At 43.1% G+C, this 23,766-nt stretch overlaps 1 protein-coding gene across 1 annotated transcript in view; it reads left to right on the top strand.

Annotated features, from left to right (window-relative positions):
• METAP1 (methionyl aminopeptidase 1) overlaps positions 1 to 23,661 on the top strand; it is a 37,460-nt gene extending 13,799 nt beyond the window's left edge. The window contains exons 3-11 of the mRNA XM_074993540.1: positions 1,639 to 1,751; positions 5,125 to 5,185; positions 6,186 to 6,277; positions 7,234 to 7,317; positions 9,179 to 9,317; positions 12,902 to 13,033; positions 15,286 to 15,429; positions 17,283 to 17,348; positions 19,800 to 23,661. Of these exons, the coding sequence (XP_074849641.1) occupies positions 1,639 to 1,751; positions 5,125 to 5,185; positions 6,186 to 6,277; positions 7,234 to 7,317; positions 9,179 to 9,317; positions 12,902 to 13,033; positions 15,286 to 15,429; positions 17,283 to 17,348; positions 19,800 to 19,963 (995 nt within the window). The 3' untranslated portion in view covers positions 19,964 to 23,661. The remainder of the gene's footprint in view (positions 1 to 1,638; positions 1,752 to 5,124; positions 5,186 to 6,185; positions 6,278 to 7,233; positions 7,318 to 9,178; positions 9,318 to 12,901; positions 13,034 to 15,285; positions 15,430 to 17,282; positions 17,349 to 19,799) is intronic.
• The last annotated feature ends 105 nt before the right edge of the window (positions 23,662 to 23,766 follow it).

Here is a 23,766-nt window from a genome sequence, read left to right as displayed (position 1 = left end):
TCAGCCGCTGGAACATGTAAAAAAATTGCCATGTGGCCCCTGGTGAAAGAAGGTTGGACATCTCTGCCCTAAACTGTTACTTGTACTGGAGATGTAGATCAAACTTCAGTGTCTTGGCATGGAAGTTTCTCTGTCTATTCACACCCTGCCCCTGTGCGATTGAAGTATTGCCGAGATTTAAGCAGCCAGAGCCGTGAACAGGGAAAGGAGAGTAAGTTACAGCAGTGAGACATTGCCAGACTTCTTGCTTTGTGAGGCTTTTTTTAATGCCTGAGGCTTTTAAAAAAAACAAGAAAATCTGGTGCTAAAGCTCCTGTGTGGCCAGTTCTGCCTGGCAGGAGGGGAGGGAGTGTCTCTGTGCCTGGCTCAGGGAACAGCAGCACAGGGAACCTAATGCTCGCCTGTAGGGGGATAACTCAGTGGTTAGAGCATTGGTGTAGACCAAGGGTTGTGAGTTCAATATTTGAGGGAGCGTTTTAAGGGTCTGGGGCAGGTTAGATTTCAAAAAAAAAAAATGTCAGGGATGACTGGACTCGATGACCTCACGAGGTCCCTTCCAGTTCTATGATACGTATCCATGTTAAACCCATGCTGCTCCCATTAGCCAGGAACAGATGTGAAGCAGTGCCTGCAAGTGCATGTACTGCCCTCCTCCCCTTTCCAGAAAAACACTCAAATTCCCTCTCTTCCACCTACACCCTGCTCCTGCACCCTCCTTCCTGCTCAGACCCCCCTCTCTCCCATTCCACACCTGGGGCGGGGTGCTTTTTGTGTGATTTTCTGTGAATTGATTTTCTGTGAATTATTGGCCCTTGATGCAAGAAAAAGTCCCCACCCTTGCTGTAGTGAAACCAGGTTGCACTGTTTTTAGAAAGTGGCACAGTAGTTGCAAGGCTTGCTCTTGATCTATGTTACAGCATCTGCTCTCCAGCCACTGGTGCAGGAAGATGACAGCAAAGTTTCCTGAGTGTAAACTCAACAGTAGAGTTACTTGGGTTTATAAAGTTTCTTTTGATTGTGGGTGTCTAATTTACACACCTGCCTGGTTATCTCTCAATAATAATAATACTTTGTATACCGTGTTCAAATCCCTCTGCTTTGGCTGTTATATTTTACTGGCTCTGAGTGGCTGCACTTGTCATGAAAGTCTGAAATTTAGAAGAATGTGGGGAGGAAAAATACCCAACTGCAAAGAGACAGAAGAAAGGGGAATCAACATTAAAAACAAGTAAGAGGGATAGAAGCCAAACTCTTGATATCCTTCACCCACTACCTTAAACTCGGTAAGACTCTTGTTCCCGTAATAAAATGTCATGTTTTTATTGTTTTATATTGGGAGCAATACGGGAAAATACTAATAAATTTTTCTAGTTCAGGCAACTCTTGGCACTGTGGCATTCAGTACTGGGTCTCTTTGCACCATAACAATGGCAGCATAGACAAGTAATGCTGGTATTTTAGGTGCAGTAGTGCAATTAATGCTTCCATCATGTCATGTTTGACAGCTTAGTGTAAAGCTACTAACTTCACAGCAGCGTAAGGGCCTTAGAGTTCAGTTTTTGTATTCTCCCCGTTTTTGGAACAGGTGGTTAGTTTGTCCTAGTAACATGAAATTTAGTTTTCTTTTTCTTTTTGCAGAAGATGAAAAAGCTAAACGTGAAATTTCTTCGTGGGCTGTAGAAGGTGAAATTAACACAGAACCTTGGGCTGGTTATCGATATACTGGTAAACTCAGGCCACATTATCCACTAGTAAGTGGCTACGTTATCTGTTATGAGTGTGCGAAAGAATATCTTTCCTTTCCTCTCCCCAAATGTTTTCAGCTACAAAATCAGAGCAGGGAAATTCCTTGGCAGTTGCATCACTACAGTGAGTGTGTGTGTGTGTGTGTTATGGCAGTAGTGAGCAACCTGCAGTCTGTGGGCCACAGGCACGTGGCTCATCAGGGTAATCCACTGCTGCGAGACGTTTTGGCGATGTTGACCACCTGCATGCACAGCCCTCAGCAGCTTCCAATGGCTGTGTGTGTTTGTCCAGCCAGTGGGAGCTGTAGAAAGTGATGGGCCACAGGGATGTGCCTGGCCACCTCTTCTCATAGCTTCCATTGGCCGGGAATGGAGAACTGTGGCACCTGGGAGCTGCAGGAGGAGGACAGTCAACATCTACAGAATGTCTCGTGGCCTACCATTGGATTACCCTGGTGGCCACATGGTGCCCACCGCTGGTTTAGGTGAAAAATGGGAAGGAGTAATCTTAAAGAATGCATGAAACTAGTCAATATTAGCATTTGGGAATTAATCCAACTGTAGGAGAGAAAGGGAGGAGAATAATTTAAAAATACCTAAATAAACAAAACCTAGGTTTGCTGGAAATTTATAAAATGATATTGGAGTAGATTTTCAAAGTTATGCACCTAGATCCCACTGAAAGTTACGAATTTATAATAGATCGGATCTGTGTGCTCCTGTAGTAGTATAGCTGCCAATGCCTTGCTGCTGTTCCCATGGCTACAAAGTATTAAAAAAAATTGAGCTCCTGATCCTGCAAAAACTTGTGTACGTGTTTCACTCGATGTCTGGGATCTCAGACTCTCAGCCCGGGGTCCACATGCTGCCTGAGCAGTTCCACAATCTGGCCCATGCCTGGCTGCTGGCACTTGAGTTCCTGCAGCCCTGGGGGGCTGCAGGGAGTATCCATATCCTTCCCGTGAGCCCAGCCTCTCCATCTCACCTCTTCCCACATCTCTTCTGCCCTTTCCTCTGTATCACATTCCTTCCGTCAAGCTCCCTCCCTCAAGTGTGGGAGATAGTGGCAGAGCAGAGCAGGTTGCTGCTTGGCTCTGCTTCCCCATGATTCCCACTGTGAGTGCAGGGGCATGGTGGGGTGATCTCTGCCAATGTGCAGAGGCAGGGCTGGGGACACACATTCCTTGGGCCACAGGGATATGCTGACAGTGGTGTAGAGGTAGCAGCCCGCTAAAGTGTCACTGATAATGCTGGGGATTCCTAGAGGGTTTTTAAATTGTTCAGATGTGGCAGGTGGGGCCGGGGATGCATGTGGGTAGGGGACGGGAGCACACAGACTAGAAGGCTGGGCTGGGAGAAGCATGGGGTGGATGTATGGAAACCCCCCCGCACTATGGAGCCCTGCCGGGGGGGGGGTACCCTGACCCCCAGGAAGATTTGAGAACTGGCCTTAACCCAAAGGAAATTGAATTTGAGACCCTTGCTGTGTGCACCTAGCAGTCCCATTTAAGTCAATGGGGTGTAAAGTTACATTTTTGGATAATGAAATTCTATTTGAGAAAGATACACTGGCTTAATTTAAATCAGTTTGAAAACTGCTTTAGTGAAACTGGCACAAAACATTGTGGGGGACACTTGTTTTGGTTTAGCTTAAATTGGTAATGAATCAATTTATATGGGCTATTCTTAAACTGAAATAAGATTGTCTACACAGGATTTTTGGTGGTTTTACTAAATCCTTTAAAAATACACTTTCAGTTAAACTGGTACAAATTTGTGAGTAGACAAGGCCCAGGTCTTTGCAGGGTTTGGGCCTCAGCTACAGAAAAAACAAATACTCTAAAATGCATTAGTTACCATGTGGTGGTCTAGCAGCATTTCAGTTGTGCATCTGTCTAGCTCAGGGTTCTGCAACCTGTGGCTCTGGAGCCACGTGAGGCTCTTTAAGGACTTCTTTGTGGCGCATGACACTATAATTGCAAAGTTTAAAAAAAAAAAGTGTCTAAAAGCTCAACAATGAACAATTCATCTGTAAATAGCAAACGATATGTGATCTCAAAACGTGAGAACTCCCCCTTTAGTATGTGCAGTACACTGTGGGATATGATATGGTGTCTTGTGTTCTGATAATGCTGCTAAAAAGTCTTGATTTTTGCAAAAGAAAAGGAAGCTTACGGCATTCCTGCTGTGAAAGGCAACATGCATTATAAGAAAGAAAATTGAAATTAAATGAGAAGCAAAATTGGCATAAGTAAAGTGAGTTAGGGAGTGAAAGTCAGGAAGAGGTAGTGTGTGTATACACACGAGCGTAAAGAGTGAGGAAATAGAATACGTAAAAAGTTTCTGAATGTCCTGCAGTAAACATGCATTGCATTACACATCACTGTGTGCGCGTTGTTCTTAAAATATGGTTTAACGTGCTTTATTAAGGATCATCTCATGTCCCTGTGCATTGCGGCTCTCGAGTTATTGTTTAAAAAAATAAAAAGGCTCTTGCTATTTTGATTGCCAACCCTTGGTCTAGCTGATTTACTTACATATCCATGGGTGCGGCTACACTTGCATTCCTCTTTTGAAGGAGGAACGCAAATGAGGTAAATTAAAAATGCAGATGAGATATAAATTTGCATATTATGCACATTTGCATATTCTAATTTCAAAAGAGCTGCTTTCGAAAGAAGAAAGCCAGTGTAGATGCTGCTCTTTCGAAAGTAAACCTCCATCTTCGAAAGACTCCTTCTTCCCATTAAATACAGGGAAGAAGTATTCTTTTGAAGATGGGGGTTTACCTTTGAAAGAGCAGCGTCTACACCGGCTTTCTTCTTTTGAAATTAGAACATGCAAATGAGGTGACAAACATGCAAATTTATACCTAATTTGCATTTTCAATACGCCTCATTTGCATTCCTCTTTCGAAAGAGGAATGCAAGTGTAGACGCTCCCAATGTGTTTTTCTCAATGTACTTGAGGTCGGTAGAATGGCTCAGTTCAGCCTGATGGCATCCCAGATCCTGTGGATTTGCTGGGCTGGTGGATGGGAAATACTGATTTTTTTTTTTTTTTTTTTTTTTTTTTAAATACACTAGCAGGCAGTGGAACTCAACCTTACAATAATAAAGTCCTTGCCTCCTTGACTGCTGAAAGAGTGAATGGTGTGAAACCTTAGTGAACACTGATTAAAATCTGGGGTGTTATTTAAACAAAATATTTAAATCTCACTAATTTGTACTAATAACTGGAGGATCCATTTGCAATTGGTGACTTTTGCAGGTTGGAGTAAATGAACAAAAACTGTGAAACAGGAGGGATAACGCATCTCAAAATCAATATGTGAAGTGCGCTTTTACAATCTAACTACCTTTGACTGTGATTCATTTAGATGCCAACGAGGCCTGTGCCAAGTTATATTCAGAGACCGGATTATGCTGATCACCCACTAGGTAATTTAAAATGCATTACAGTTTAAAATATTTACTTTTTTTTTGTGTACACTGCAGTATTCCTAGAACATATAACAATGTAACAGGAGAAGAGACTTTATCTTTAGCAGTCGTTTTGTCACAAGATCCTTTCATCAGTAAGATTGGATATGTTTTATAGATACTCCAGAACTTCTGTGAGTTATCATCTAAAGGTGCATTTTGAACACTGTCCTCTCAAAAGTGTCTTATTACATGATAACGTGGATGTAACAAGGGTCATTTCAAAAGTTAACTTAAAAAGGCTGATTGTATAAAACTATTTTCAGGGTCCCTGCTATACATGTGCTTTCTAAAATGGCCTATACAGTAGGCTCCTGATTTACTCAGAGGTTGCATTCTTGCGCAACCTGGCATAAGTCAAATTTCCCATAACTTGGGGAGCCAGGAAAACTGACCAGTGCAGTAGTGCTGGTCAGTTTCCCCTGCCTTGTCAGTGAGGGGCAGCCGAGAGCCTGGGTTTGGGCTGTCCTCTGCTCACAAGAGATGGGGAGCTGACCAGCACTGCTGTGCCGGTCAGTTTCCCTGCTCATGTGAGGGGCGGCAGCCAAGAGTCAGGCTGCTGCCCTGACAGGAGCTGGGAAACCACTCCTGTCGGGGTGGCAGCCTGACTCTCGCTGTCCGTGACAAGAATGGGGCGGCTCAGAATTTGTTTGAGCAAGACTTTGAGTGATTGGCTGTGGGTGTAATGGTTGATTGTTTGCTAGAAATGGTTGAGAGTTTGTTATGGAGGTGGGAAACTGAGGAGTTTCTGTGGGAAGCATGAGAATTGAGGTTAGATATTAACATTGCCTGGGCCGGTGAGTTTGTCGCCAGTGTGTTCACAGGAAGGAGATACTTTAAGTGCTTTAATACAAAAGTGAGAGATTTTTTGGGGTGCTTGTGTGTGGTGGTGGTGGGTAATACATGAGTAAAAATTGACCTTAAAATTGACCTTAAATCAAATTTTTCCCACCCCCAGGAATGTCTGAATCAGAACAGGCACTTAAAGGAACTTCTCAAATAAAAATCCTCTCCTCTGAAGATATAGAAGGGATGCGAGTAGTGTGCAGGGTGAGGTTGTTTTACAAAATGTGCATGCTGTCCATCAATTTAGAAAACTTGTGATTTTGCTAGTTTTTGACCATTTACCTTGAGTATGAACTTTGAAAATGCAGTTATACTCTGAAAAGTGACTGACGAAAAATCAGCTTAATTCTCCCTCTGCTTCTCTTTTAGCAATTCCAGTTCAAATTTGCTTATTTTGTGCGTGAAAAGATGATTTTAAGCTACTGGCCATCACTGCAAAATCAACTTGAGATCTGAAAATCAAGCTGACTGTTTTCTGACTCTGATTAAATTAAATTGGAGATACACATCTCCTAGAGCTGGAAGGGACCTTGGGAGGTCATCTAGTCCAGTCCTCCGCCCTCTCGGCAGGACCAAGCACCATCCCTGACATCTATTTGCCCCAGTCCCTAAATGGCCTCCTCTAGGATTGAGCTCATAACCCCAGGTTTAGCAGGCTAGTGCTCAAACCACTGAGCTATCAAAGATTTTGCAATTAGAACTTAGCCAGTTAATCTTCTGATAATGCATAAGAAAGAACAAAACTGCATCCCCACTCCTAAAGTTGTTGATTATGATGCTAACAGCACTAACGAAATTGTAACTATTTATCTTAGCCTCCAAAATAAGAAGGTCTGTTGAATAAGAACTTACCAGCTGTAGTTAGGTTCTTGATTGTAGTATACTTCCAGGTTTATTTAAGTGCTTTATATCACTTGGCAAGATTCTAAATCCAACTAATTGTAAATTATGAGTGGGATTTTCAGAGACATCTGAGTGATTTAGGAGCACAAATCCTATTGATTTCCAAAAGTCTGTCTTCTATTTCTTCGTAGCACAACTTTCCTATCACCCTGGTTGTAGTCACATGAGGTTGCTCCCCTGTTGGGGGTTATGCAGTGTTCTAGTGACTCAAGATGGGTATATTTTTGAAGAAGCAGTTTCTGCTGTCTCATTTACAGCTTGCTAGAGAAGTGTTGGATGTTGCTGCAATGATGGTGAAACCAGGCATAACTACTGAAGAAATAGATCATGCTGTCCATCTAGTAAGACCACTTTATCATCCTTTTGCATTTGCATGTGCTTTCTTGTCCCTTCTGTTTAGTAGAACTGTGTAGTGTGTTACTACTGAAATGTCAACTCACATTTTCTTTATTGCTAAATTACCTAACATTTCCATCTTAAAACCTCAGAACCACTTAACTTAAAGCTATTTATAGACGTTATAGCAACTGCATTTCAAGAATGCTATGTTTCAAGACCCAACCCAAATTTGGAGGCTCCAAGGGATCCTCTGCCAGAATGGGGTGTTTGAGTGAACAGGGATGGAACTGGATATTCTACAAAATCCAAAGTATAGCTCATGTTGACCCACTGTCCTCCCCTCCTCTGGAACCAGCTGCCATTTGCAAATCAAGCAAACTAATGCCCAGATCCAGCAAAGTAACTGATGTCTAGTAAATGCTCTGCTAGATGGGGGCTTAAATTCTAATGTATCTTTGTGATTTTCCTAAGTCCACATAGGCATTTGTTTATATTGGGTTCAATGTTACTGTGGCCTCTGCAAAAGTTACAGCAGTTTCCATAGATCTTGTAATGTCAAATTCAAGTAGCTGATGTGGGGGAGTCTTATGGTAGCACTTTGCTATCTGCATGGAGTGCAGCTGGGCCAACACCAAATGGAACACACTGATTCAAGTGGAAAGGAGTGGAGCATGTAAATTGTTTGTGGCAAAAAAATTAGTGGCTGGCTAGTTTTTTAAAGAATCAGCTGATAATAGTGGATAGGGTTAATAGCTGTTTTAGGAGTCATTTTATTTTTCCAGAATTGTGCGCTCGTGCGTGTGTGTGTGTGAGTGAAACTGTATAGCATTGCGGTGTCCAATACGCTTTCCATTCGCCACGTGTGGTGAACTGGACACCGTGGTGTGGAGAAACGCGACTCCTTAGAGCCGCACGTGTGGAGTAACCTCTGCAACTCTCTGCATGAATCCCACCACTTAGGCCCTCCCTGGATTTTGAAAGCCCCTTCTCCCCAAAACCAAATGAGAAGAAGGGGCTTTTGAAGCCCAGGGGTCCTTTTGAAAGGCCCCTGTCTACACTGGCGGCGTGCGTTTTGAAAGCAGCACTTTAAAAACACATGTGGCTGCCATTATGCTAGTGAGGCGCTGCATATGCATGGCAGCACCTCATTAGCATCTGCTGAAGTGGCTCATTAGCATCCCCCTTTTGAGAGGGGGTGTTAGTGTAGCCACAGCCTCAGTGGAACACAGGCGTGGTGGTGGTGGAGCCTCCTGTGGGCTCAGGCTCAACTCCACCAGTTAGTGAAAGGGTGCGGGGAGGGTGGGATGTGTGTGGTTGTGGCGATCCTTAAATTTCTATTGGACAGCACTGGTATAGAACATTTAAACTGTTGCGTAAAGACAAAAGAAGTTAGATAATTTAAAAATGTTTTTAAAAAAACATGTTGCCAACTTAAATTTCTCAGCATTTACATTTTATAAAGCTGTTGACTAGCCAGAGTGTTGCCATTGTTTAAAAAATCACCTGCTCCAAAATAGTTAGCTTTTAAATAAATAGATATTCTCATGAGTTCTCCAACAACCCAAGCATTGTAGCATTGATAACTGGACGTGGAAATGGCAAAAGAAAATAAATAAAGCTTGTTTCACGTTGTCAATGATGGGAGGAAATGCAAAAAATAAAAATAAACTAAAACAGAAGAGAAGGGGCATGTCAGGATTTTAAGCAAATTGGAAAAAGAGCAATTGAGGCAATGTTTTCAGATATCACTGCTAATACAGAAAGAATTAAAAATTTCAGCTTTATTGCAGCTGTGTCACTCGTTTACTAATGGATTCACTAATATAAAGTATAATATGTGCCTGTTTTTTAAATCTGTTTCAGGCCTGCATTGCAAGGAATTGCTATCCTTCCCCTCTGAATTATTATAATTTCCCTAAGTCATGCTGTACGTCAGTGAATGAAGTGATCTGCCATGGAATACCTGACAGGCGGCCATTGCAAGAAGGTGATATTGTTAATGGTAGGTGATGTGAAAGTCAAACCTCTCAGTAACTCTGCTTGCATCTAGTCTTTACAGCTGAAACACTCTGGGGCAAGGTTTTGATTTGGGATGCCACATCAGGTTGGAATTTGTTTTTCTTGACTCATTAGTTAGCATTTCTGTTATGTTTAGTATCTACATATCCAAAGTGATGGATTGTGTAAAATTCCAAATATTTGGAGTTGGAGAAAAGAACAGTTTTAGCAGCTTTTGTAATTGCCATAGGATACTATTGTTATTGTGCTAGTGCCCAGGGGCAATGTTCCTTCTAATCTATTTTATCCATGTGTGGAATAATCTACTTTCTCCATGTGTGGAATAAATTTTTAACGTGCAGTGAGGCATATGCAAATATCCACCGCCAGCACAAACAAAATCCCAGCGTTGAGCACTCTCCTAATTAGCTGGGTGGCATTAGAATCTCTCCTGAGCAGCCGCACAAGCACACATCTTATAGGGAATAATGCTCAGGAACCCCAGTCATAGATCAAACCTATTATGCTAGGCACTGCACAAAGCACAGTGTGACAGATAGTACATTTGAGGCCATATCTACACTCGCATTCCTCTTTTGAAAGAGGTGTGCAAACGTGGGAATCAAAAATGCAAATAAGGTGCAGATTTACATATCTGGCACCTCATTTGCATATACTTTCGAAAGAGCTTCTTTCAAAAGAAGGAAAGCAGAGTAGATACTGTTCTTTTAAAAATAAACCCCATTTTTCAAAGGAACACTTATTCTGAATTTATTTTTTTGAATAAGGTTTATTTCAGAAACGGGGTTAATTTTGGAAAGAACCATGTCTCCTCTGCTTTCCTTTTGAAAGGAGAATATGCAAACGAGGTGCCAGACATGTAAATTTGTACCTCATTTGCATTTTTCAATTTCCTTCATTTGCATGCCTCTTTCAAAAGAGGAATGCTAGCATAGACATAGCCTGACCTAAGGGCAGCAGAATTACTATCCTTGATTAGTTTGGGATAAATAGTTAGAAGGGATTTTATATCATAGCTATTATCATGCTATGTCAGTTCTATAGCATCATAGTGGCTGAGGCTGTTTTATAGATGTACAGTGGTAGGTACTTACTCAGAAGAGCTTGGAGTCTAAATGCAATGTTATTTCTATTTCTTTTGCTCCCGGCATGGGAAACAGCAGCCTTGTAATTTGGCTGGCACCTAAAAGTAGCATCTTTGCTGCTAAAAGCTCAGGCATTGGCTTTAACAACTCCCCCCAGTTTACTGGAAGGTTGATTATGTAGATCCCTTTTGAGACGTAAAATCCCATTTAATTAGTTAACTGGCTAAACGCTAGGTTTAACTGGTTAACTGAGTAAACGGCTGTTGAGGGGTGCGGGTGCTACTGACAGGGGCTGCTGCAGCTGAGCTGGGTTGCCCCTGCTCATGGCATGCTGGGGACCAGGACTGGGACTGCTCTGGCCCAGCTGGAGCATTCTTGCCTGCAATGGCCTGGCCCATCAGTCTGGCCAGAGCAGTCTCTGCCTGTGGCAGCTTGGGGTAGGGGAGGGACATGGCTGCTGAAGCTTACTGGTTAAACATTAGCATTCGTAGAGCCATTGTGATTAATGTTGCCTCTCATTTTTTCTGTCCATATGTGAATAAATTTTGTTATGGGGACCTAGGCATGGGTGGATGTGCATCACCAGAAGCCACATGTGCTGCTGAATTTCTCCTGGGTGGTCGCCCAAGTGCTCATCTCACAGGGAACCCTGATTGTGATACTGTTTTGCTGGTGTCCTTCGATGCTGCTATTAGACGAAATCAGCATATGTCCTTAGTAAACATTCCAGTCACCTGTATAGCCATATAGTAGTAATATAGCCATAGTTACATCACATATATTATCACAGTTGTCCCCATGTTCTTCAGATGCCTACCATAATACTGGTTGTAAAATAATTCTCATGTATAACTTGCTTTTCACATGATCCTAATTTCTAAATGGGTGCATCTAGACTAGGAACTAACGTCAACGTTAACTTTGAAGTTAGGCACTACATCGAAGAAGCCAGCAGAGAGTCTACACACATTTCCCCTTACTTTGAAGTTAGCTTTCCAACTTCGAAGTCCTTACTCCATTCCCAGGAATGGCGTAGTGCCCTACTTCTAAGTTAACTTCAAAGTGTGTGTGTGTGTGTGTGTGTGTGTGTGTGTGTGTGTGTGTGTGTGTGTGTAGACGCTCTGCTTCAAAGTAAGCAACTTCAAAATTATTTTTGGAGTGTAGACACAGCCAAAGTGTCCCATTTGGGGCTGAAAACTACTTCCATTGTCTGTTTCTGCCAGAAGTTTAAAAAAATGGAAAACATTTTTTAATATAAATTTTTTCCCATTCAAATAAAACTTTTTATCCACACTGTCTTGGACAAGACTACAGCAAAAATGACTGAGCTTTGTAGCTTGTCATTGATTTAGAGTCTGTCGTGATTGTTGTAGAGGCAGGCAGACCCATGCTAGCTTTGATCCTGTTGGTACAGGCACCACTAGTAGTAAAGATGTGGCTGCACAGGCTTTGAAGTTCGGGTAGCTGACTTGGTATGATCAGGTTGCTCACTAGGGTGGCCATCTGTCGTATATGGGGTGGGATGGTCCCGTATTTGGGATGCCAAAAAGGCAGGGAGATCGTGGGCAGGTGCTGCTTCCCCATGGCTCCCATGTAGATGGCTGGCAGCTGTGGCTTCCCTGGGGCTCTGGGGGATCACTAGCGGCTGCCACTTTCTTGGGGCTCCTGGGGATCGCCGGCAGTTGCAGCTTCCCAAGGGCTCCTGGGGAGTGCTGGCAGCTGCTGTCTCCTTCCTGGCTTCCTGGGGCTTGGAGGAGCTGCCCCTCCCCCGCCACGTCTCCCTGTCCTGTTTGCGGGACAGGGAGATATGGTCGCCCTATTGCTAACCCATGTTAAAGCCTGTACTGCCATATCTTCGCTGCTATTGTTATTCCTGCTTGCTAGATTCAGGCTAGTCATGGGTCTGCCCCTCACTTTTCAGGAAAGACATGCTTTTAGTTTTCACAAAGGACTACTGTTGAAAACAAATGGGGTTTGATTTAATTAAGAGGTGACTCTCTTTAAAAATTATGTACTGTAAACATTTATGCACAAGTAAAAATGTATTTAATTTGGCTAAATGATGGGTATATTATTGTATTGCTGCTTAAATCTGGAAGAGCTACAAGAGAGTCTAAGGTGAATGTTGAGTATCTGCCTGTATTTAAATTAAACAACAAACTGTTTCAGCAACACTTTATGGTGGTTAAATCAATCACTCATAAATACATTTGCTATGGCTGTATTTCATATATACAGTTTCCTGCTGCCATTGTTAAATGTGAAAAATTTAACTACATAACACTTCTGTTAATTCATGCCATAAAATCTAAAAGATGGACTGCATGGCTGAGTTAATGTCTGGAGTTTTGCGTGGTCTTTTTTCTGAGCCCTTGGTAGTGTAACCCTGCCATTGCAACAGTGCTTTGTATTTAGTTACTGTTGTGCCTTAAGCAAAACAAAGGCAAAGAAGTGAATTTTCTCTTTTTGCTGTTCTTTGCAGTGGATATCACGCTATATCGCAATGGTTATCATGGGGATTTGAATGAGACCTTTTATGTTGGGGAAGTTGATGAGGGTGCAAGGAGACTAGTTCAGACAACTTATGAGTGCCTAATGCAAGCAATTGATGCAGGTAAGTACTACTTTGGAAGCGTAAGGTGTCAGGCTGTACTGAGTTTGATTATGAGAACTCTCAGGTTTGAACTAATTAGGAATGACTACTGTTGCAGAACCATACTTAATGCACATTTCTAGTAGAGTCCACTTATACTATAGAGTCCTCCTTAAATTGCTGTATTTGAGTTTCTGTTGATGGCTGTTGTGGCATTTATTTTGAATAAGTATTGGCAAGGAAGATGTATAATAATCCATGTGATGAACTGATCCACATAGGACATCATTGTTTGTTATGTGCAAATATGTATTTGATTCTGTGCAAGATATATAAGAGTCTCTGGATTGCTCATAGTGTAGAAAAAAGGATGTAGAGCGCATAGGATGCTTTGGGGAAATGGGGGGGGTGTGGAATTTTTTTTTAAATTTTAAAAATGTGGTTTTTTCCAATTCATTTAATGAAAAGCATCACTTCAAAAGTGAAGAAAATTGTTTTTCTAACTTGTTCGCATTGTGAATTTACTAACTGGGAGCCTACACCTGTAAGCCATCTCGGTGATGGGCCCCAAATAGCGTTAGCAGGGCTTCCACTTGCAGGCCACATCTACATGGAACTGTAGTCCCAGCAGCTCCATGCTAATGAGCAGTCTCGCAATTGCAAATGGCTGCTACTCAGCATAATCGCGTGGCTAATTAGCATAGTCATGTGAGATTTGGCCCTCGGCAGAGGGGGTTGCCAGCAGTAAAGAAGCCATGTGGATGTGCCTCTGCTAGCTTAAACCGCCCCTCCCCCCAGGGATAATGGACTGGCAACAGAGGCACATCCACATGGCTTCTGTACTGCTAGCAATCCCCTCTGCAGAGGGCGAAATCTCATGCGACTAATGTGCAATTATGCTAATGAGCAACCATTTGCAATTGCAAGACTGCTCGTTAACTTGGAGCTGCCAGGAGTACAGCTGCATGTAGACATGGCTGCAGAGAGTTACCAGAAAAGAGTGCTAGTTAAATTTGTTCCCTGAGAAATGTATATTGACTCTCTCTATTTAAAATAATGTTCAAAATAATTATTCCAAACCATTTTGTTTGCTTATCTTTCTGCCTCATGTGGACTGCTAAGGGGACAGAGGACAAATTAAAATTCTTCTCCTGAAAGAACATTACTGCTAACATCTAAAATGAAATTTTTTTTTAATGTTGCTCATTTTGTGAATTTGACAGAACAATGTATACAATCCATTTATCTTGTTGTTTGTGTGGGCCTTTTACCTAGCAACAATGGAAAAAGATATATTAAAAAACAGGAAAATGTGTTTTCTCAAGCCCCTAAAATTTGTTCGGGGAACTCCAGCAGATGAACTCTTTAACTCTTGTCCCTTTAAGCCTAAAGCTTGTTACATGAAAAAATCATTTTTTTCCTGAAGGAGATATTTCCCTCTTACTCTCATTTGTCTTCCTCTGTATCAGACTGAAACAATAGGAGACAAGACCCCTTTTGTCTCCTTTACCAGCTTGTCATATACTGCTCTTTGCTAGATTACATTAAATGCTCCGTAGTGCAAGACGCTGCGCACAGTGGCAAATGGACTTACTGGTGATAGCTGTTAACTATCTACTGCTAACTGAAGGCCTGTGCTGTCATCTTGGTATACAGTAAATCCTTGCTTCAATGGACTAATGGGTGGGAGGGTGTCTGTTAATACCAAAAGCCCATTAAATCTGAGGGTTTACTGTATGATGGTGCACTGATGTTCCCTGCTCCTCCTGGGTCTGAGCTGCCTGCGCTGCGCCCCGAATGCAGTGGCTGACCCAGCAATGGTGGTGGCTCCGGTGAGTCCTCAGCATTTACAGTAGTGTACGTTCTTTGGGGTGGGAGATAGAGAGGCCGACGGACGTCTGTTTCCCCATGTCCACTGAATTAGGGCCTGCTGTATCAAGGGTATATACTGTACTTCACTACGTCATGTGTGGTTTGCTTGCTTGCTTGTTTGTTTGTTTATTTTAAAAAAGCCAAAAATGGCTGCAAACTTGAAGGTTACAGACTGAATCCCATTGATGATTGTACTGGGTGATAGTCTATTTAAAAAAAAAAAAAAGCTGTAAACCGTATTGGTAGCTGCTGTTCTCATCATTTCACACTGATGCAACAGACGTTCTAGGCTTCAGTGACCATTCTGGAATTTTAGGTAGATAAAGGCAGCCTGTAGTAAGCAGATGACAAAAATGTTGAAGGAGGCATCTCTTTAAAAAGGTGCATGTCTTGTCTTGCAGTAAAACCTGGTGTTCGGTATAGAGAGCTGGGAAATATTATTCAGAAACACGCTCAAGCAAATGGCTTTTCCGTTGTTCGGAGCTACTGTGGGCATGGAATCCATAAGCTTTTTCATACTGCTCCTAATGTGCCACACTATGCCAGTGAGTATTCACTTATCTGCCAGTGTATGGCCAGTGATGAATAAATGTGTTTAACATTTGTTCCCCTCATATAAAGTCGTGTGCATGGCTTGACAGCCTGTCACTTTGGATTTTTGTATTTGCAGCATAATTTTTGAATGTTGAATTTAAAACATGTTATGAACAAGCTGAGCCAGTGTGCATCTGCTTTGGGGGTGGAGAATGAACCCCACCTTGGATGGATGAATGACATCTCAGTTCCCAGTTTTGTTAATTAAAGTACAGTAAACCATCAAGGTACATGCAACCAAGTTGAGCATGTCTCAGGTTAAGGCAACTGCTGCCCCTGACAGGAGTGGAAAACTACTCCTGTCAGGGGCAGCAGCCAAGAGTCAGGCTGCCATTCCTGACGGGAGTGGGGAAACCGTTCCTGTCGGGGTGGAAGACTGACTCTTGGCTGGTACCCTGACAGAAAGGGTTTCCTGGTGTTTGGAGTGGTGGGGAGCTGGGAAGCAGGCAACGGCCCGGCTTCCCTCTGCTTGTGGAGCCAGGAAGCTGACCAAGGCTGTTGTCCTGGTCAGTTTCCTGGCTCTGCAAGGGGAGGGGAGCCGGGAGCCAGGCTGCTGGCTGGTTCCCCGCTCCCCACTGCTTGCGGGACCCCTGTGCCTGGGCTGACGGGAATTGGGAAACTGACCAGTCATGAGCTGCTCAGTTTCTCAAATCCCATAAGCAATGGGGAGCCGCTTCATTCTCATCTCCCCACTTCTTGTGGGACCCAGGAAACTGACCAGCATGTGGCTGGCCAGTTTTCCAGGTCCTGCAAGCAGTGAGAAGAAGGGAACCAGGCTGCCCCCTGGTTCCTAGCTTTCTGTCGCTCTGGGCTGATGGGCTGGTTGGTTTCCTGGATCATGCAAGACCAGGGGAGCTGGGAACCATCAAAGTTTTCAAAGTTCTGGTTATTTGGTATGACTGGTGAGCTGAACTCCTGAACTGTGTTCTCAGTGGTGAACAGCAGTTGGTGTAACCCCTAGGCCACTTACTCCGTGGTGAATTAGAAACCACTATAATTAAATTTGAGTTTTGGTTTAGTTTTATCTTGTAAAACTGAATATTCAGTCTCTGGAAAAGGAGGCATACCAACCAAGTGTAAGAAAGATGAACTAACTGTATTGAGATCTGTCTGAAGGCATAATGGTTGAGATTTTTCAAAGCTATGTACATGATTGACATACTGCTCTCATTAACATTGATACATTCTCTATTCAGACTTCATTGATATACTCCAAACCCTGTACTGCTTATGTAACAATGATTATTTGCTAGAGTAAACATAACCAAACTGTCTGTCTGTCTGACAGGTTTCTTCTGGAGAGCCAGATTATCTGTACCCTGTCTCCTCTTGACTTTTGTATGTGACATTGCTTGGAGGAGTATCAACAATGAGGGAAACAAATTGACATTTTAAAATCTTCTTTGAATATTTTTTAATCAGTTAATGCCATATGCTTTTTTTGTTCAACCTCCCACTTTTCACCATTTAAAAAAAAAAACCCAAACCCTATTTTAGGAGTGTCTGCATTGTATTAACTCATTGCTTTCATGGAGTGAGGTCTAGAAAAGACAGGAATGAATTGTGAGCACACTTTGTGAAACAGAAGTATAACAAACACTTATACTAGGTTTAGAAGACGGGGAGGGAGGTAGAAGTGTAACCTGGAAGTAGGCTGCTCTGCAGTACAGGTCTAACATTTTTCTCTCACCTGTCTTGTTTCAGGCATACACTGCAGTAAAGGGAGTCAGCCTTCCGTACACTTCCTGACCTTCACTCTTGGAAGATGTGTTCTGCCCTAATTAACATTCTAATTTTGTTTCAGAAAATAAGGCTGTTGGCGTGATGAAGCCTGGTCACGTGTTTACAATTGAACCAATGATCTGTGAAGGTAAGGGGTTAAGTAAACAGAGTAAGGACATGGGTTTTGCTTGGGTTTCATTTTCTGTTATGGGACTTTCTCTAATTTGGGGGTGTCAAACCTGGTCCATGGTCTGTGTCCAGCCCCAAGGGCCCTTTCCTCCATCATGTAGATACACTTACTACCTACCTGCCATTGCCTGGCTATGGTGATTTGGAGAGGCTGAGGGGCAAGGGGGGTCATTGGAGCTAGCGGGTGGAACTGCTTGAGGGAGCGTGTGCTGGACTGGACGCAGGACATTGCACCCTTCCCTTCCCCTTTCTTTGCAGTGGTGCTTCATGCAGCCAGTGGGGAATGGCATAGCCCACTACATCCCAGGATTCTGAAGAGGGACATTTCCACCCTTTTGTCGGTCCCTTGCCAAGCCTTATTTCCCTGCAAGACCCTGCAGGAGCCAGGCTCCTTCTGCCTTTTTTCCTTTCTTACTCCCACTCAGGCCCCTAGTGACATCCATACCTTCCTTCCCTGTGCTACACTGTTTTTGGGTCCTGCAGGAGCAGGCTCTGGGAAGTAGGTGCATTTCCATTCCGCCTGCTCTAGGGAACAGGAAGGGGGCAGAACTGTGAGAGGAGTTAACTCATTGGCCGCGTCTACATGTGCACGCTACTTCGAAGTAGCGACGCCAACTTCGAAATAGCACCCATCACGGCTACACGTGTTGGGCGCTATTTTGAAGTTGAAATCGACGTTAGGCGGTGAGACGTCGAAGTCGCTAACCCCATGAGGGGATGGGAATAGCGCCCTACTTCGAAGTTGAATGTCGAAGTAGGGCACGTGTAGACGATCCACGTCCCGCAACATCGAAATAGCAGGGTCCGCCATGGCGGCCATCAGCTGAGGGGTTGAGAGACGCTCTCTCTCCAGCCCCTGCGGGGCTCTATGGTCACCGTGTGCAGCAGCCCTTAGCCCAGGGCTTCTGGCTGCTGCTGCTGCAGCTGGGGATCCATGCTGCATGCACAGGATCTGCAACCAGTTGTCGGCTCTGTGGATCTTGTGTTGTTTAGTGCAACTGTGTCTGGGAGGGGCCCTTTAAGGGAGCAGCTTGCTGTTGAGTCTGCCCTGTGACCCTGTCTGCAGCTGTTCCTGGCACCCTTATTTCGATGTGTGCTACTTTGGCGTGTAGACGTTCCCTCGCAGCGCCTATTTCGATGTGGTGCTGCCCAACATCGAAGTTGAACGTCGACGTTGCCAGCCCTGGAGGACGTGTAGATGTTATTCATCGAAATAGACTATTTTGATGTCGCTACATCGAAATAAGCTATTTCGATGTAGCGTGCACGTGTAGACGTAGCCATTGAGAGGAAGAGACGTGGGTGCTGGAGTATCTCCCAGCATTAACATAGGTGTGTGTGTGCATCTGCTAGTGAGGGAAACCAAGGCCATGAGCAGGGAGAGGTCTATGTACAACTGCTCTATCTCCTAGAGCTGGAAGGGACCTTCAGAGGTCATCGAGTCCAGTCCCGTGCACTCATGGCAGGGTCTATCGTTATCCCTGACAGATTTTTACCTATTTGCCCCAGATCCCTAAATGGCCCCCTCAAAGATTGAGCTCACAACCCTGGGTGTAGCAGGCTAATACTCAAACCACTGAGCTATTGGGGCTGGGAGGGGTGGAGGGAATGCAGTGGCAAATTAATGGGTGGAGGAAAAGAGGTTTTCCAATAAATTTGACTTTATTTTAAAGTCAGTGGTTCGAGCTCAGTGGTTCGAGCTCTGGCTTTATAAACCCAGGGTTGTGAGCTCAATCCTTGAGGAGGCCATTTAGGAGTGGGGCAAAGAGATTAAAAAAAAAATTGTCCACAGGGTGCTTGGTCCTGCTGTGAGCACAGGGGACTGGACTCAATGACCCTTCAAGGTCCCTTCCAGTTCTAGAAGATACATGTTCATATATATACTACTTATTTGCCTTTAAATGTGATACTGAACTCATCTGGAGAGGCACCAGTTTGACTTGGGACTGTGAAATCTTGCATCAACTTTATTTTCTCAGATTAGGGATTCTCACAGCCATTGTAAGTCTGCTGCCATCACAGAATGAGGTTGGTAGCATCCATATGAGCTCTAGAAGCATAAGGACTGAAGCGAAGAAAACCGAGTTTGAAGCTCTGTCTTCATTTGCTGTCATTCACGTTTTGCTGTGTACTCTTAACAGCAGATGTGGTATGGCAGTGATAGAAGTGAAGTGGAAAATGTATGCCAAAAGTGGGAGTTTTTGAAAGGGTTATGACAGATTAATTGTGATTCACTGGGTAATACACATTCATGTTTGTAACAGTCACTGTGTATATACTATTTAGAAGGGGCACCTTTAAGAGCTACCATTGTCTATGATTTGCATGATCGTGTATTTTTCCAGACATGAAAATGCAAGGGGGAAAAAAGACTTGAGCAGTTTTAATCTTCCAATAATTATTTTGTTAGGTGGGTGGCAAGACGAAACCTGGCCTGATGGCTGGACAGCAGTGACAAGAGATGGGAAGCGGTCTGCACAGTTTGAGCACACTCTTCTGATCACAGATACTGGCTGTGAAATCTTAACTCGGCGGTTGGACAGTGTTCGTCCTCACTTCATGTCCCAGTGTTAGCTTAGACTGAACCGATGGATCTGAATGATCTTTTGTCTCTGTACTGTGCATTTTATTAAGAGTACAGAACACGGGGGGATTTTATCATTTGTTTTGTTCTCATTGACTGTAGATAAGAGAGGAAAACTGCATTTGGTATATATATCTTGAAGAACTTGACTCAGCATCTGAAAAAGGAGAGAAGCATTTAAAATATTTTCCACTTCCCTCCTGCCCACAACACTTGCACTGTATTTTCTTTGTTTTCCTTCAGTTGCCCCTTTAGCACTGTCTTTCAATCAGACCAGTGGTTCCTTCTGTCACTTTATGGTATTAGCGAGAAAGCATGGGTTACTTGCCCACTGGGTACTTGATGTGTTGCACATCACTGTTTTTTTTTCATTTCTCCCAGAGATCTGCTTAGCCACATCTGCTAACAATAGGCTTCGTTTACAACCTGAGAGAGAGGGCATATGTACTTGAAAGAGGCACATGTTGCCAAGACTCATCTTCCTTCAGATTTAGTTCTGTCTCAGCTCATTTTCAATTTCCTCTGTTGTAATGGAGACCATCGATATTGTTCTTGCTGGAAAGGGCTAGTGCTGGTTCTCTGTCGCAAAAATCACTTGAAAATTGCTTTCTGCAAAGAGCAGAGGTTGGTACAGTTTAGTCCTCCAAAAGATCACTGTGAAACTACTTCATACCTGAAAAAGGTGTCAAGAAAAAGTGATTTACCAGCTCCCATGTGTGTTTTTACTGAGGGGCCTTGAGCTATTAGGTGATGGGGATTACAAAGTGATGAAAAGATTACAAGAGGAGTTTCAAAACTATTTAAAAAGGTATTTTTGAGTGAAGAGGAAGTTTCTGAGATACAGCTGCTGTACTATTTTTCTTGAATTTTAAGGAAGTTTATAAGTGAATTTCATGCTCTGGAAAAGTGTCAGATTGTCAGCCCTGGAAACTGAAGTGTTCTGTGCTCAGTCCAGATATAGGTGGGCAGCATTAGTGCAATTTTCCCCATACTTCTTGACTGTCTACCGCCACCCTGATCTAAAAGTTACCATCTCCAGGACTAGGGAGTTGATTAGCCTCTGTCCTCCCACCCCCAGCCCTCTTAAGTGTTTCTGCTGAGATTTTTCTTTCCTGGATTAGTAATGAAAATGATTTCACCCACAGTTGCAGACCTCATGTCTATTTTCCTTGCAACATAGTAGTGACAGAAAATCTTAAACCAATGGAGACAAATCAAATAATAAAATCATGGGCATAAAGTGCACATTTTACTAGGTGTCAGACTTATTGTCACATGGGGGCCTGTTCCTTGCAGGTGTCCTCACCTCTTAGTGGCACCACTTAAATTGAGGGCAATTAGAGCTTTAGAGAACTGGACCCATTGAGGGCACAACGAAACATGAAACTTGCCAGAAAAGTCTTCTCTTTCCACAGTGCCTCAGACCTTTATTGCTGTAGGAGTATCATTGTGACAACATTTTCATTACCCTTTTTTTAAATGATTCAGTAAAAAATGACCTGAAATGGCTCACGTGTGTGCACGCACATGTATAGGTGTGGATTTTAACAAAACAGACTGCAATACTTGAGTGGAATTCCATGTTGAGTGCCATGTATGTAATGTACTAAGAAGATTAAAAGTTGGGATGACTATCATGGACATTTGCCCACCATGGCAGTCACCTGAGTGGGTACAATTGTCTTGGCTTTTTTTTGTGTGTGTATATGCGTGACAAAGTCTTGACTTGGGCATATAAATTAAAGTTTGCAAGTTTTTAATGGAAACTGTTTTCAAAGTATAAAATGGATGTGGCATTTCTGAGGCCTGGGTACATGCAAGTGTTTATCTGTCTAAATTGCTCCCGTAGATGCACTTGAACCAGTGTAAATTAATGCAGTTAATTTAACTGGGTGCTGAACTGCTATAAGAATGGTTTAATACACCTCTGTATTAAGTATTTGCAGCAGGGTAGCTGAATGGACAAATACAATGAATATAGAGAAACCCTGATATTGTGCAGATAAATGTCATGGTAGTTTATAATAAACATTAAGGAAGGTCTAAATTTAAATTAACTTTTAGGCAGCCTGCTAGTTTATTCATCAGCTGGCAAGTCAATCAGAAGAATGTAACCATTTGGCTTTTCTCTGTGCTGTTTTCTTATTTTTTCCAGTTTCTAGCAGATATTTTTTAATGTGTCCAGCTGCAGCTTTGCTTACCCATTCATACTGGATTTCTGGTTCTTCTAAATTTTTTTAAATAGTTTAAATCTTATAAAAGTTTCCATCTGTTCATTGATCCTTTACTGAATTTCAGACAGTTTATCTTTACTTGAAGGCTCCTGCCAAAAGCGCAACTAGATTTTTGAGGAGGGGGCCCCTATCACTAATTACCCAGGTATTACAGAAGGTGGCTTTTCACACACTGAGCCAGATACTTAAAATGATTAAACTTGAGTTAGACCTTATTTTTCTAACAGGTCTGTGTGGTTCTCCCTGTCACACACCACTTAATGACACATGATGATCCTGTGGTAGTAAAAGCATCACACCCTCGCAGTTGTGGATGCTATGATTTAACCAAGATTGATACCTGACTAAAATTTCAGGTTTCTTGCTTGTGGTGACCACAGGGGGTTTCTCCATTCCCTACTTCATTTTTTCCCTAGAAAAATTAATAAACGTAAAACAAAGGAAAGCTTTAAGTCCAACACAGCTACCACCTAAGTTGTAAGTAAATCACATAATTTCTTCTCTAAACCTGTCATAACGAAACCACGTCTAAATAATGGACTAAACTGTAATGTGGATCTGTAGGCGGGTGTATGGAATGACAGTGTTGAATTTCCATTATATGTATCTGCTAGAAAGCCTCCAGCTTACTTTATTTCCTGCTGATAAATGGTTAACAGCAATACTGCAGCATAGGCAGGGGCTCAACACACTAGATGCTAATTTTAGCCAAAGGGGAAATGAAGCAGGTGTGGCACAACCTAAAAGATTCTCGTGAAGTTAATCCAGCCCCTAGAGTTGGACAGATTTGCTACAGACTGGCCAGGAGGAAGAAAGTGAATCCTCAGTATCACTTTCAATGTTCCTTCAGCACTCCTGGGGCAAGGAGCGAACTTGCCTCATTTCACTTACAGTAAGAGTGGACAAATCACAGCCTACGTGGCTGTGGCTTCTGGCCTCAGACTGCAACATCACCCCAGAAACCTTGGATTAATTTTATTGCTTTTTCAAAATAAAAGACGTGTGGGGAAAACTGCAGTAGGGTTACATACAGGATCAGGGACTAGCGTATCATAGTGGCTGGGTGTTAGCCCTTGAGTTAAATCACCCTCTTGTGCCCCTCAGCTTTCAGAGCGGTGAGGTCAGGACAGGAGGTTGCTAACAGGTCTTCTCCTTAACCTTATTAGGAAAGAACTTACAGGAAGGATAGATCCACTGCAGCCCACATTACAGCATTTTGCTAGCAGCTCCATCATCTTCAGCAACTAAGCTAAGAATCTAGTGGCAGTGGTTGGGGGCAGGGCAGGGGGTAGTGGGGAACCCTCTATTCTGAACTGTTAAAATGGTGTAAATATTCCCTTAGTCCACAAACTTCTCTGCAATGTGCGTGCTTCATTGCAAACTTTTACTGCTGCTGAGTGCTGTGGGAAGAGCCCTCACCACAAGGATTAGGAAGCAGCTGGGTCTTCTCCCCCCTGCTTTTGTGTTCCACTGTACACCTCTACAACTCTCACAGACCCTTAGGTATTAAGTGCTCTAATAACTTCAGCAGGAGATAACATGAATTTCATAACTACAAC

Source organism: Carettochelys insculpta, chromosome 4 (assembly GCF_033958435.1).
Source record: "Carettochelys insculpta isolate YL-2023 chromosome 4, ASM3395843v1, whole genome shotgun sequence".
NCBI classification, from domain to species: domain Eukaryota; kingdom Metazoa; phylum Chordata; order Testudines; family Carettochelyidae; genus Carettochelys; species Carettochelys insculpta.
Note: the sequence above shows the minus strand (reverse complement) of the source record. Positions and strands in the feature narration are given on the sequence as shown.